We start from the raw sequence: 15,780 nt of genomic DNA, 5'->3' as shown, positions 1-15,780 counted from the left end.
TAAGAGCTTTATAGTAACAGAGTTACAGACACTTACCGGTACCTTCTCCTCCACAATGCCCTCCTCCTTGCTTCCTTTGTTCATGTTGGTGGTCTCATCCTGTAGGTCCACTGTCCTCCCCAGTATGGGTCTTTGTGTGTGGAGGAGGGGAGTGATGCCCATGCTCCCGTCCCCCATGTCCCCATTCTCCAGGGCAGTGTCTTTCCTCAGGGGGGACCCACTCTCCCTGTCTCTGTCCATTTGGGTTAGCATCCCGTTAGTTGCCTGTTTGTGGGCATCCCGCTGCGTTCCCGGGACAGAGCCTGAATCCCCCGAGTTGTTGTCCTGCTGCTCGGACTCTGACTGTCTCTGGTTGACCCGGTGAGCCGGACTGCAGAGGGGCGACTTGCTGAGCTGCTTGAGTGGTGAGCCCTCCTTGGTTTCTGACTGGCTGTGAGAGCAGAGGAAGAGAACAGGAGGAAGTCAGAGACCACCGCTGATAAAGACTTAAAGCCAAAGAAGACAGGAGATGAGAATAAAAGAGTGAGAGCACGTTCAGTGGCTGTTAAGCCTGCGGTATACTAACTAGTGAGTGCTGTACGAGTGACTGAGGCTGCAAGACAGCACCGGAGTATGTACAAGGGTAAAAAATAAATCAGTTGAGATGCAAAAACTTCCTCTTGTCTTCTGGGGCTGCTGTGAGCTGCGCAGAGGAAGTGTGAGTGCGTAGGGCAGAGGAGGAGGGGAGGAAAAGAGGGGGGAGGAGGAGGATAGTGGAGTGGAGAGGAAGACTGGAGAGGTAGAGCCCCACTCCCTAGAGATAGCCTGCTGCCCTACTTCTGAATGCACATGCACACACATTTGTGGTGCGCGGGTGAGGTTCTTGTTCACCGCAATTGCTAATCTGCAACCGACTATATGTGATAAAGTGAAAATCGGAGGCCCGCACCCGACCCTAATATAGAAAATGTGCTGTAGGCTACAGTCAGAGACGGCTAAACAATTTTTTGACAGGGGGTGCAGGATCATGTTTTGCCTGTTTTAGATATGCTTCTGCTTATAATTTCAGACATTTTGGTATTCAACTTGTCTATAATTAGATACACGCAGCTTCTCTTCTGTCATTATATGTTGCCCTAAAGACTAAATAAACCCTTACTCGCCAGAATAGTGTCAGAAATCGGTAGAATGAATGCTTCAATCTAGTTGACATCGGTCAAGTTCTCTGTCATCTCTGCTTCTTTCGCGGAGCAAAGACGTTTAGGGACAGGGGATAAAATCCAATAACCCCCCCAAAAACTGGAAAGATTTGCTGTTCCAAATTGTCAAGGGACATCAATTTAAGGAAATAGAAAGCTGTGAAAACGACCCAAAACGTTTCTGATAAGATTTTAGTTCGGCTTGGATGCATATTTTATGTGGCTGAAATACTAATCAGTTTTTCTGATGCTGATAAAGACAGCACCTCTACAGATGGTATCTAACTGCACATTCCCATTCTCCCAAGATGCTGACAGAAATAAGTCCTATTTCTCCACTCCTGTTCCCGAGTAAAAATCTAGCCTACATTTGGTGTATTATTTTACTGCAAGACATTTTTTATTCTGCAGAAGTTAATAGTAGCCCTTTCCTGTAATCAAATGACCTAGTGTCCTCATGGATGGAATGTTATCAATATTTTTCAGTCTTCTGTGATGAAATATTGGGATGCAAACTCAAAATGGAATCCATTTCAACTCTATATCTGACATGGCACAGGGGTCATATTTTTTTAAGCCCATAACCATGTGTGTGAGGTGTATACTTTTGTTTTCAAAGATTTGTTTAAGACTACCAAGAAACACTCTGTGAGAGGCTACAGTCAGTGTTCAGATTTCAGTTTCCTTTTGAAGTCCCCGTCTTGTGACTGTTGAATTTGTATCGCCTCACAACCATCATCCTCTTCAACCACTTCACCAAATCTTTCCAAAACATTACTTTTCTGGCCCTCCGTTCTCTGTCTTCTTAATATTGTAACTTTATGTCCATTCCCTAAAGCATTTGGTGAGTGGACGGTGCCCTAAAGCTTAGGCTTACACTCTAATGCCAGATAGCCTCAAATCATGAAAGAAAAACCTCAATGCAGCCTATAAATATAAATTGCACAAGAATGATACATTTATGGATTTTTTTAAGCTTTTGTTTTTTCTTCATGAGTCAATCCACACATCACTAGTACACACGTCCATACGTGTACACACACACACACACACACACACACACACACACACACACACACACACACACACACACACACACACACACACACACACACACACACCTCCATCCAGCAGTACTGTATCCTGCAGTTAGTCCAGCTGTTTCCCTGTCAAACAGCACTTCCCTTCCAGTCCCCTTAGTCTTCACTGTCCAGCAGGGACATGGACTAATGATCAAACAGTGCAGGTCCAGAACTACTTTAAAACACTTTTAAAACCCATTTGGAATCGTACCCATGTTCTTTCCTGTGGTAGATCAGTGAGACTAAACCATGTTTCAATGGGTGCACAAGTCTAGCTAAACCATCTGATTCCACTGCACGAAGACAGGAACAACAAACACCTACTACAGGAAGTACGTGTCACAAGCCTACTGCACAGGTCTGAACCCTGTACACACACACACACACACACACACACACACACACACACACACACACACACACACACACACACACACACACACACACACACACACACACACACACACAGGGTACAATGTCAGTGTCGGTAGAAACAGGAAGAGTGTATAAATAGAGGAACAACAGAGGTTGACATACACTGTACAGATGAGTCATTAATCTCTATGCTTTAATACAATGTCACACCCTCACTGTGTCTATACTAGTGATATGCAGGTTGACTCATAACCTGCAGTCCCCGTGGTTCAATCTGGCGGATTTTGGGTCATGACATACTGTGGTTGAATAAAGTGGTTTGAGTAAAGAGAAAACAATATCTTTAAGAATTCACAAATGTATAATTATGATGCAATTTATATCTATAGGCTACACTGAGGTTTTTCGTTCATTATTTGAGGATATCTGGCATTAGTGTGTAACAGTTGTTAAAGTACTATGTGAATTTCACCAGGTTCATATATTAATGTCATGTTGATTTGTTATTATGCATGTCTGCATCCTGGGAGTAGGGGAGTGTGTACTTACGTTTTGCCCTGCGTGCTCAAATCATTTTGATGCACTATGAGAGAAAGAGGCGACGATTCGCACAACATATGTGCTCTACAAATGTTTTCTTTTCTTTTGGATGCAGATGCAGGATACAGAGAGTGAATTCTGCTTGATTAAAACTATCTGATCTCCAAAGTCCACGTCTATAGTCTCAATCAACCACACACAACGCAGAGTTACAGCGGTGCAGTACAGCACCGGTTACATTGGTGCCTTCTAGACCCGGATTCATCGTTGATCGACGTCAGCTCAATCACCGCGGCGCTGCTGCTCTAGAGACTAATTACATCATTGAGGTACTCTTGCCGCCTTGTGGCAAAAAGCGGAACTGCAGTCTTTTCTTTCCTGTTGATTTTTTTTCTGACAACGATGTATTGAGAGCGCTGTTTATAGTTAACTAACATAGAAGTGTGTTCATCAATAGGCATTTTAACGTAACATTAGTGGTTTAGTGGCATGGCATCGTATAATGGCGATGAACCCAAATTCACTGCTGGGAGGGGGAGTTTTTTCTCATAATCTGATCAAACCCCTGTAAAGCGTGTAGGTGCAGGAGGTTCCCCCATGTTTTGCTCCACAAAAAAATGTGGATGAAAGCCCTTCATCTAGTGTTAATCCAAACGCCCCTGTAGATGGTCTAGCTGAGCTGGTCACTCAGCTAGCCCGGGAAACAGGGAGCTCCATTAGGGAAGAACTACAGAGGGGCAGGTCCAGTACTTATGAGCCACCAGTAAGTACAGAGAAGATAAGTGATCATCATTCAGAGTCAGTAGGATTTGTAGACCTCAGTAAAATGAAGTTCATTATGCAATCAGACATAAAGGAACCTCCTACATATAGAGGAGATGGTACAGACAAATGCTCCATTCATGAATGGGAGGAGTTGATGAGAATATACTTGAGGACGAAGGGATGTCCTGATGGGGAACAATCAGATGAGATGATTAGTCGATTATCTGGCAAAGCAAGAGACATAATAAAGATACATTTACGCAATGCGACAACTGTTGATCCTACTGAGAAGCCAGATATTGTATTTGACATTCTGAAACAGAATTTCAGCGAATTGGCCTATTCATGCATGCCTTTGGCTGATTTTTACAATACTAAACCTGTACCCGGAGAGGCTGTTATGGAGTATTGGGTTCGATTGAACAAGGCCGTAGATGTCGCTGACGAGGGACCTTAAGAGACAAGGTAAGAAGATTGACAGCTCCAACTCCGATGTCGTTAGGATGTTTGTAACATACTGCCCTGATCCCAAACTGGCAGCAGTATTCCAATACAAGTCTAATGAGAAATGGACTGTGAGTGAAGTACAGGAGAGAATCTATGAACATGAACGCCGCAGGAAGGCCACCATGTGTCAATCTACCACTGTATCCTCAAAGCAAGTAACAGTAGATCCCCAGATAACTCCGTTTGAAAGCAGGGTCAATGCTGGTGCGTGCAGTGACACTTCTCTCACATCAAGCGCCAAACAAGATGGGCAGAGTGCAAGTATCGAGAGACTCATTCACCTGCTTGAACGTACCTTAGAGAAGAGCAGACCACCCGTTATGGTTTCACAGACACAGGCCAAGGCGCCATCTTTCCCCGCCCAACCCTTCAGGCGTAGGGAATGCAGGGTTTGTGGCTCAGCAGATCACTCCACTGTGATTCACTGTAGACATGAGAACCTGTGCCTCTGGTGCTTTTCCCCAAGATCATTGGAAGTCAAATTGTCCAAAACAGGGGGAACGCTATGCCAATCCCGGTGGTGAGAGACTCCCACCACAACAGCAGAGAAACTCACCACCACAGCAGCAACCGTTAAACTGACACGCCCACAGGTGAAGGGGGGAAATGTGGGTGTTCAACTGTCTGCCCCCAAGAAAGAATCTGATGATCTCGAGAAAACGTATGAGATTTTGTGCTCTGATGCGAAAGAAGGAGAGAAAATTGTTATGTTAGGTTCACAAGAGGTTGAGGCTTTTTCAGATTTGTTTTACACCTCTGTGTTTGTACATGGGAAAGTGCAGCTTAAGGGCATGCTTGACACTGGGTCTATGGCCTGTACATTGAGTGAACATGCGGAGCAGAGACTTTTGGAAGCAGGTGCCCTTCCTCAGCATTATCAGCCTCCTACAGAGTTAGTGTTAGTGGGGCGTGGGGGGGAAGAAGACCTCAACAAAGTGTTTCTATGATTTGGAGATGCAAATCTATGATGTTAAAGTGCCCACCCTAGTTGTTCCTGGACAGCGTGATGATCTCATCCTGGGATCGAATGTCATTAAGCATCTATTGCATGAGATGAAAGGCACTGATGAATACTGGAAGCTCGTCAACAACATGGATGGCCAGACCCACTCACCAGAGGGCGAGCAGTTTCTGCAGATGATGACAAGTGTCACAAGATGGAAGGGACAGCAAGATTGGGACAGTGAAGCTCACTAAAGCTGTGACTCTTTCGCCCAAGACTGAACACTTAGTTTGGGGTAAACTTCTTAAAAATGTGGCATTGTCTCCAGGCAGCACTGTAATAGTCGAGCCTACCAGGTCAAAGGTCATGCCCAGAAACATACTCGTGGGTAGAGTTATTACACCCATGTGGGGAGATGGCTGGGTCCCTTTAAAGGTAGTAAACTGTTCTGACAAACCTGCTCCTTGACTCGGTCCCAAGGTGGTCTCGAACACAACACTGTTGTGAGGCGATACACATTTGACAGTCACAGGATGGGGACTTCAAATGGAAAGTGAAATGTGGACACTGACTGTAGGTCTATAACATCTCACATAGCAGTAATATTAACTCCTGCAGACTTAAGTATTTCTTGCAGTGAAATTATACATCAAATGTAAGAAGAAATGTGACTTGGGAACAGGAGTGGAAAAATATGATTGATTTCTTTCAGCATCTTGAGAGAATGCCAATGCGTAGTTTCATACCTTCTGTAGAGGTGCTGTCTTTATCAGCATCAGAAAAACTGATAGTATTTCAACCACATAAAATATGCATCCAAGCCGAACTGAAATCTTATCAGAAATATCTATATCAGGCAACAACAAATCCTGCACCCCCTGTCCAAAAATCTTTACGTTGTCTCTGACTGGAGTTTACAGCACATTTTCTATATTAGCAGGTTAGGGTCAGGTGCGAGCCTCAGATGTTCACTTTGTCACATATAGTCGTGAGGTTGCGGATTTGTTATAGCGTTCGCAGGCGGGTGCGGGTGAACAAACAGCTGCCCCACTAGTCTATACAAAGCACAGAGGACTGTTGTGGTTGGTTAGTGTAGGCCATGGAAACACTTGCGCAAAACACTGAGGCAATATGTTTCACAAATCCTCCTCGCAAACTTGGCTTTAATCTTTGATAGATAGAAACGATCTGTTAACTTTCCAAGAAGTTTACAGGAAGGCTGAATCACCTTAATGCGCCTCAGTATTAACAAATGTATACAGTCGTATAATGATAGCATTTAGAGGTAGACTGTATTGCTACATTAATAGCATCATCTGCTGGGTTTCCAGGTTCCCTCTACTAAGAAACACAGCATGTGAAGCAGATTATTACTAGGCTAATTCTATTCCTTAGAGGCTGCCCTTCTTTTGCCAAACTAAACCAAATGTACTCGGAGGGTGAGTCTGTAGCTCCAGAGACCTGAGTTGGTGTGTAGAGGCCTGGGTCGGCAATAATGGACTGAGCGGGTAATGCTGTTGGACTCCACTGTATGAGTGGTTCACACAAGGGCACCATTGTTTCTCCCTCTCAGTCTCTCGCCAATGGGCCTCCTCGCATTTTGTTAAAATCACCACTCAGACTTGTAACCAAGCGGGAATGACAACAGAAACGTCTTAAAGTCATAGGAAAACAGATGGCACAATAGATAACTAAAATACTTATATTCAATTAGCAACAAGTGTTAAATGAAATCCCAACTTATGTCATTCTGAGACTGGCTGTGTTGCTATAGAGAAAATGCTCGGCCTTGGCCTTGTGGTAACTTATTAATCTCTGACAAAACAATAGACTGATTCACACAGCCAAACCTTTTGACACACAGCCAAACCCTTGAGGACACAATATAACATCATCTGAGGCAGGAATCAAAACATGAGAAACTTTGTGTTGTAAAATCCTACCTCTTTCGTCCAGACTTCATCCTACAGCAGTGAGCTCTCTCCCGCAACTGAGGGAGCAGATTTTCCACTTTGTCCAAATCTCTTTTCATCCTCCACTAATGCTTTGGCTTGTGATACACAAGCTGATCTCTAGTGCTCTCTCTGTCTAAAGCGTTCCTCTGAAGAAATATCAATGAACCGGGCTGAAAGTGACTTCTGCTTTTTAGTTCATCTTGTAAATAGTAGGAGATATTAGGAAACTTTTGCATGCAAGGTTTATTAACGTCACACTTGATTACTACACTCATGTCTGCCTGGACAAGGTATTTATTTTAGTAAATGGAAGTACCCATGTCAAATCTCTCTCTCGCTCTCTCTCGCTCGCTCTCTCTCTCGCTCTCTCAGCAGTTAGTACAATCTCTCAAAATTCACAAAAGCAAGACACACACGAGCAATATTTTCACACACATTTGAGTTAGCGCTGTATCTCAGATAGGGTCTAATTTATACTTTTCTCAGTCTGTACTCTACTTTCCCCCCCTCCTCTACCTGTTCTCCTCGAAGTGGTTGATGAGGTTCAAGACTTTGGAGGGTTTCTCCCGGCTCTTCACCACCATCGCCCCTCCTCTTCTCTCCTCCATGGTGGCTCTGAGGAGTGCTCTCTCCACACGCCCTAGCGGGTGGGCGGCGGACTTCGTCACCGGGCTCTGGAGGTGGGCTGGCTTCGGAGGCACTGAAGGGATGATTTGAAAAGGTCAGTGGTCAGGGCTAGAGAGGTCGGAGGTCATGTTGGCATGGCCACTCTAGGAGCCTTTCTGTGACTATACATGAGCCTCCACCAGCATTTTACGGAATGTTGACTATGTTTTGTGGAGTTTGGTGTTCTTCCAACACAAGGTGGTTACTAAAGGCTAGTCTCATTCCCAGAGTGTCTGCGACCCATGCCTATAAGCCTGCAAAACACGGCTACTTTAGGCATAACATTCATCATCCAGAATTAGATTGAAATATAGCCATTCTGTGGACTAGCAGTATCCTCTTAATGGCATGAACTATTCTATAACCCATAGAGGGGATGGTCAATGGACTGTTGTAATGGGTTAGGGTCTTCCTTTTTATCTCTGGAGAATGATTCACTGTGTTCAAATAAAAGAGGAATGCAACACCACTAAAGGCAAGGTTTCACCACTGTGTCACACACTGTGTCTGGTTACATAACTGGCTCTTCCTTGTGGCATGAGCTGTTTTGTCGTACATGTTTTGAGCAGTGGTGGAAAAAGTAACCAATTGTCATACTTGAGTAAAAGTAAAGATACCTTAATAGACAATGACTCAAGTAAAAGTGAAAGTCACCCAGTAAAATATTACTTGAGTAAAAGTCTAAAAGTATTTGGTTTTAAATATGCTTAAGTGTCAAAAGTGAAAGTATAAATCATTTCTAATTCCTTATATTAAGCAAACCAGATGGCACAATTTTAGATAAAAAAAAAAAGTTATGGATAAAACACTCCAACACTCAGACATAATTTACAAATGAAGCGTTTGTGTTTATTGAGTCCGCCAGATCAGAGGCAGTAGAGATGACCAGTAATATTATCTGTAAATTACACAGTAATATTAGACAGTAATATTATCTGTACCTTGTGGTTTGGGCTGCAGTGAGGGCCTGCTGTCCGAACTTCTTCCATTGACACCCCCCCTGCTCTTCTCACTGGGACTCTTCCCACACAGACCTGTCCGACTGACCCTTGCACTGTGGGGGCTGCTGCTTAGAGCTGAAAGAGAGAGAGCGCAAAGAGGAATGGTGAGATTCTCGACAACACTCAGTTGGCTGCGGGGTGACAGAGCTGGGATCATATGACGTTTACCATGCCTCTGTTGTACTTATTTTTGAAAGAGGACCTCCTCACTTCCATACCATATATCCTGTTTTTTGTGATTCACATCCATGTTGCACCACAGACAGAACATATACCACTCACAGAATATCACCCACCCACTGCCACTGGCTTGCAGTGGGTGTAATACACTACATCTTCCTCCATCTTCTACTATTCATTTGGCCAAAGGCCAGGGGGGAAAGTAAGCCGGTCTGGTACACCGTCCCGGCAAAATAAATAGTGGGGGTATGCCGTACCAGTAAATCATCAGCCTATCACAATAATTAAAACAAAATGTCAAGAAAAGTGTAGGCTACAACACCACTATTTATCATTAGCGCATGTCAGAGGCATGGAAAATGTGCGAATGAACTTGAAAACAATGCGATGTGGTTCAAGGAGAACACTGCCATGGCCGCGATGAGTGGCTGACACAGACGCGCGCGAACAGCAGTGGAGGCATAAATCCTGGCCTAATTACACTGTGTGGTGTTTTGTATAGCAGATGTCTCTTAGCATTCACCACTGTGTTCGGAGGCTGGAACATGATGCCAGTAGATGAACAGGAGCAGGTAGCTTAGTAAAGGAGAACGTTGAAGTTATTGTTTGACAATCAGATGACAACATGACCTCTTGTGTTTATGCCACAATAGAAGGTCATACATTTTAAAAAGTTACATGATAAATCTTTACTGACTAGGCCCACAGATATCCTTATTGAATTAATAGGGATTCTATGTTATTCTATGATTAGACCCATAAAAAATGTTGGTGTACCCGCAAGCATATGAGGTCCTGTACTGGGAAGAAATGAAATCTACTTTCACCTCTGCCCATGGCTGAACATTAAAGTCTCCATGTAGTTCATTATCATGCTAATGACCCAGATGATTGTCAACAGCACTGAGCCTGGTCTAACCATCTGCTAACAGATGGTATCACGGCTCAGGAGAAGACCCAGATGCAGACAGTTCAAATAACGGACGTTTATTATATAAACAGGGGGCAGGCAAAGAAAAGGGCAGGCAGAGGTAGGTAGTCCAGGGCAGAGACCGTAAGGTACAGAACGGCAGACATGCCACGTGCGGGCAGAATGATCAAACCTGGGAAAAATAGAAAACAGGCGCTTAAGGAAACAGGAGTACAAAAAAACACGCTGGTAGGCTTAACGAGACAAGTGGAACTGGCCACAGAGAAACAGAGAACACAGATATAAATGCACAGGGGATAAAGGGGAAGATGGGCGACACCTGGAGGGGGGTGGAGACAAGCACAAAGACAGGTGAAACAGATCAGGGTGTGGCAGATGGTCCATCTTCACTCCAGTGTGTTTAACTAATACTGTCGGACTGTTTACACCAAGTCTATAGTCAGAAACACTCCACAGTCAAGTCTCTACAATTGCACAGCCATCCCTATTAAGGTAACACTACATGGCACTGTTACTTTATAGAGAGTTTCCACAAAGAGCTTCATCATTCTGGGAAGTCTCCATTAAGCGCAGTCATGTAAAAACATGACTTAACTCCACTGAGGTACAAGAAGTAACTCACATGTGTCGGTTGAGTGAGCACTCACACAACCCTTCACTCAGCAGCTATACAGTATAATCAATGTGTAACATTGTCCATTGTCTCTGAGAGGCTGTCTATTCCTAGTGCTGCAGAGCCTGCATTACTGCATGTGATGATGCAAGCAATTTCTGATGCAAACAATGTTTTCTCCATGGTAACTCTACAGAGAAAACGACGACGAGTTCACCGAAAGATCATGGAAGTGAAATTCCATCCTAGTTCGACGGAACATTGAAATGCGACCGAAATGCGGTAGTACACTCAATCTCCTCAAAAAGTAACAGCCTTTTAATTTTTTTTTATAGAATCCCTTCGATTCACAAAAGTATGATTTGCTCATCGTAACAAGGAAGGAACTTCAGTGGCATTCTGTGTATGTGTATGAAATGGTGTCACAAGAAGAACTCTAGATAGTTGAATGTGTACATATACAGAGCCCTAAAAGTATTTGAAACGTAACTCTCTAGAGCTCATGACCCCTTAAGTCCCCTGTTTACTTGATGTCACTTGTTAAATCCACTTCAAATCAGGGGTCGAAAACAGGTTAGAGAAAGGATTTTTGTATGTGTGCCATTCAGAGGGTGATTTAAGTGCCTTTGAAAGGGGTATGGTAGAAGGTGCCATGAGCACCGGTATGAGTGTGTCAAGAACTGCAAAGCTGTTGGGTTTTTCATGCTCATTCTTTTTTCATGTGTATCAGGAATGGTCCACCACCCAAAGGACATCCAGCCAACATGGCGTAACTGTGGGAAGCATTGGAGTCAACATGGGCCAGCATCCCTGTGGAACGCTTTCGGCACCTTGTAGAGTCCATTCCCCAACTAACTGAGGCTGTTCTGAGGGCAAAAGGGAAGGGTGAAACTCAATATTAGGAAGCTGTTCCTAATGTTTGGTATACTCAGTGTACATTGTACATTTTACCGTAGTGGGCTAAATCAGGGTCACACAGAGTGTTTCTTGGTAGTCTTAAACAAATCTACTTTGAAACAAAAGTATCCACCTGACACACATGGTTATGGGCTTAAAAAAAGAAGACACCTGTATCATGTCAAATATAGAGTTGAAATCTATTCCATTTTGAGTTTACATCCCGATATTACACTTTATGTACATCACAGAAGACTGACATATAACAAAAGCGATATAGAAACAGCAGATTTTGTGTAAAAATAATAAATCATGTTGATTAATTGTGAAATTCTGAGAAAAATAATTGTAACATTACACTTCAGGAAAGGGCTACACTCTTTTTATAGCGCTGTTTCAGTTACAGACAACAAGGCTTTTACAAGAAATTGTCTAGTGATTGACTAGGAAAGCCCCACGATCTGCTGGGGTGACTTTCTAAACACGGCCCAGGTTTCGTGGATAATTTTAGAGCCTTAAGAACTCGTCTGATTACATGCTTGACATCATCTGCAATCACTTTAAAGGGGACATTTCAAACATGTTTTGCGCCATATGACACATTTTGGTTACAATCATGTCTCCACATTCCAGATCAAGTTGCTATGTTAGTGATTGTAGAGAGAGTCAGGAAAACCCTCTATAGTAAATAATGAAGGTTGTTATTAACAGGTCAAACACCCAGTCATTCTGCTGTAAATCACCTCCATGTTTTCACCCACAGTGAAATGCGGACCCTATCCACGGCAGAGCGGCCAGTGTATAGTTCTGTAAGTACTGTATATGACTGAAGTTCACACACACACACACACACACACACACACACACACACACACACACACACACACACACACACACACACACACACACACACACACACACACACACACACACACACACACACACACACACACACACACACTCTGGTGTCCTATCGTTAAAAGTGGCCCGCCACAGATCCCCATGCAAATTAGCAGCAAGCGGCCTGCTAAGCCAAAGCATGTGGACATTAAGATGTTAGGCAGCACAAAGGGCCCCTTTCTGGGTTAATTCAGAGATAAGTACTTTATACCACTGAAAAAATGTAAGTAAAAATATTTGAATTTACTACTTCAGTAATTTTTTGGGGTATCTGTACTTTAGTATTTATATTTTTGACTACTTTTACTTTACTACATTCCTAAAAAAAAATCTGTACTTTTTACTTCATACATTTTCCCTGACAGCCAAAGTAGTCGTTACATTTTGAATGCTTAGCAGGACAGAAAATGGTCCAATTCACACACTTATCAAGAGAACATCCCTGGTTAATTTAAGACACTCTTTGAAAAAGTAGGCCTCAGACATTTCTGGAAGATGGGAAGGGACTCAGGGGGGGAGCTGTTTCCACCATTTGGGTGCCAGGACAGAGAAGAGCTTTAACTGGGCTGAGCTGACAGGGGTGGGATGGTGAAGAGACCAGAGGTGGCAGAACGGAGTGCTGGGGTTTGAGCATTCGAGCCATTTCATTCCACCAGGGAGGAGGGGGCTTAGTTGTCTGTTGCTGTGGCTGATGTAAACATGGTCAGGTCATGGTATGACAGTCTCGTGGGAGATGAGCCCAATACAAACAGCCTTTATTTAACCAGTCTGAGTATGTTCTCTCTAAGAAGACACACACATGCACGCGCGCACACTCGCACACACAATTCAGTTTCAATTCAGTCAATTCAGAAATAAAAAATTGAAATTGCAATTCAATATTTTAGAATAGAGCATCCATTCTCAATCATTGTTTAATAGATTGACTACAGTAAGCGTTTCATGTAGAATCTAATTTCCTGAATTGAAACTAAATTGACCCCAAACCTGACACACACACACACACACACACACACACACACACACACACACACACACACACACACACACACACACACACACACACACACACACACACACACACACACACACACACACACTGACCACAACAGGACGGCACAAGACCAAACCAAGCCAAAGTGTTTGCAATTTCCATATCACACATGACTACAGTAATTCAAATCCTTTACTCTTCTCTTTTATATGAAAGTCCGTCTTCTGATTCCAATTTAAAACCACATTAGCCCACATCAGTTAGACTAAGTGAATATGGATGTTTGCAAGGTGAGCTTCTGAGCCTGGGGTAGAAGGCCAAACAGGATTCTGTAGAAACTGGAAAGTGAGCAAATATTGAACATTCGCAGCTGAATCCAATAGTTAATAGTGAATACAGAACTCTGATAAACACAATCCCACCTGAGACTCTGTCCTTGATTTACACTGTAGGAGACCTGCTACCATGGCAACTGGCCCCAACCTTCTCAACACTACAAAATATTTTACTATTGAGCAGGCAGGGAGAACAAGCTCGTGGGCATTCGCTTGTGTCCAAATAATTTTAGACCAACTCTGGTGGAAATCATGGCATTCATTTCGCTCAAGACAGTCATAAGTAAATCCTCAAGAATGATCCAATGAAAATGATCAAAGACATGTATCTAGCATCTAACAAAAACAATTATAATGACACATGAAAAATATTCCCCCCAGTACTGAACTCTATCACCGTATTGCAAGGCTGAGGAGTCTTGCCATGGCGCAGAGAACTGAAAATAGGCCAAAATACTCGGTGCTCTTAATCTTTCATGACATCCGGAGAGAGGAAGAAGATCCGTTCAAGAAGAAAAATAAGTTTACCTCAGGTCAGGGTCTGTGTGTTAAAGCCTCCAGTGTGCTGCTGGTGTTACTAAAGATATCTCCTCCGTTTAGAAGACGCCTCCCTGTCCTTGCCGACACAGATACACAAGAATGCATGTTTACCAATACAACCGGGCTCAGAGAGGATGAAGGAATGTATCAATCTAACAAAACCACTCTCCCTCTAATCAGAGATAAGAGCAGCGTATCCACATCCTTTACCTCACTGAGAGAGAGAGAGAGAAAATAACAGGATCGACCAACCACGATGCCTCTAGGAATATATCCTGTTTTTAAGCGGACGTTTGAAAAAGCTGTATCTAATTTGTGGTATAATTAGGGATGTGCATCTTTCCATTTCAAGATGATTCGATACCTGTCTAGATACATGGGCTACAATAGGACACAGGAACGCTACATTTTAGTTTGAAACTAAAGGGGGAACGAATCGATGCAGTTCGGTGCGATGTGATTCGATGCACTAACATATGTTGCATAAACACTTTCATTTCCCATTTTAAATTAAAATCTGCTGCTGATGGAGCTCATGAGCTGGGCATCTGAGCTAGATCTGTCTAAGCTGACTGTGTGTGTGTGTGTGTGTGTGTGTGTGTGTGTGTGTGTGTGTGTGTGTGTGTGTGTGTGTGTGTGTGTGTGTGTGTGTGTGTGTGTGTGTGTGTGTGTAATTGATGTATAAGTCTATGGTGTATGTAGACAACTAAGCGGATCCATAGCACAAAACATTGTGAACCGGCGATTTGTAACGTTCAAATCAATTTTCTGCCCGATGCATGCTAGATTTAGATCGGTTTGGAGTGTCACATAAGAGCATAATGCCTTTGTTACAAAAACCCATTGATACCTCTCTCTCTCTTTCTCTCTAATCCCTCTCTCACTAATCCGGAGACAACATGTGTGTCCCGACACTCAAGTGAGAGCTGTGAGTAAAAACAATAGGCACACCTGTCTTTCTGCACCCAGCCACCACCCAGTGAGGGGAGTGTCTGTGCTTCAGACTATAGCTGCAAACCATGGTCTAAGTCACTGTTTTTACTTCTAACCTAAAATAGACCAGAGCACCCTGCCCCAAGGGGAGACCCCACTCTCAGCACACTGCATTTCTAACCGTATTTATAATCAAATCTGCCCGGGATACAAAATGGGTGGTAATTCTCAGTGATTTCGAGTTATGAACAGGGCTGTGTGAGTGCACACAAGAAAAATGGAAGCAATTCCGATTTTAAAGTGAATACATCCACAACATATGAGTGAATATATCCCACAATCCATAAATTGTCTTTGGACTCCTGGCTGCAATTATGAAATACTGTGACTTGATATCATTATCTAATACTTTCACTGCAAAGGGCGACAGTTGTGGGAATAGTCT

At 43.3% G+C, this 15,780-nt stretch overlaps 1 protein-coding gene across 10 annotated transcripts in view; it reads right to left on the bottom strand.

Moving 5' to 3' along the window:
- fgd4a (FYVE, RhoGEF and PH domain containing 4a) overlaps positions 1-15,780 on the bottom strand; it is a 101,864-nt gene that overhangs the window by 19,348 nt on the left and 66,736 nt on the right. For 6 of the 10 annotated variants that reach the window (XM_071343892.1, XM_071343891.1, XM_071343894.1 and 3 more), the window contains 3 exons: positions 8,953-9,087; positions 7,862-8,045; positions 37-430 (listed from right to left, as the gene is read on the bottom strand). In XM_071343892.1, the coding sequence (XP_071199993.1) occupies positions 37-430; positions 7,862-8,045; positions 8,953-9,087 (713 nt within the window). Of the gene's footprint in view, positions 1-36; positions 431-565; positions 856-3,184; positions 3,431-7,333; positions 7,481-7,861; positions 8,046-8,952; positions 9,088-14,390; positions 14,521-15,780 lie in introns of those variants that run through there. The other 4 variants (XM_071343898.1, XM_071343899.1, XM_071343900.1 and 1 more) reach the window with 4 other exon arrangements.

The sequence above is a fragment of the Salvelinus alpinus genome, chromosome 15 (genome assembly GCF_045679555.1).
Source record: "Salvelinus alpinus chromosome 15, SLU_Salpinus.1, whole genome shotgun sequence".
Classification (NCBI taxonomy): domain Eukaryota; kingdom Metazoa; phylum Chordata; class Actinopteri; order Salmoniformes; family Salmonidae; genus Salvelinus; species Salvelinus alpinus.
The sequence above is the reverse complement of the archived record's forward strand: the minus strand, read 5'-3'. Positions and strand labels throughout refer to the sequence as shown.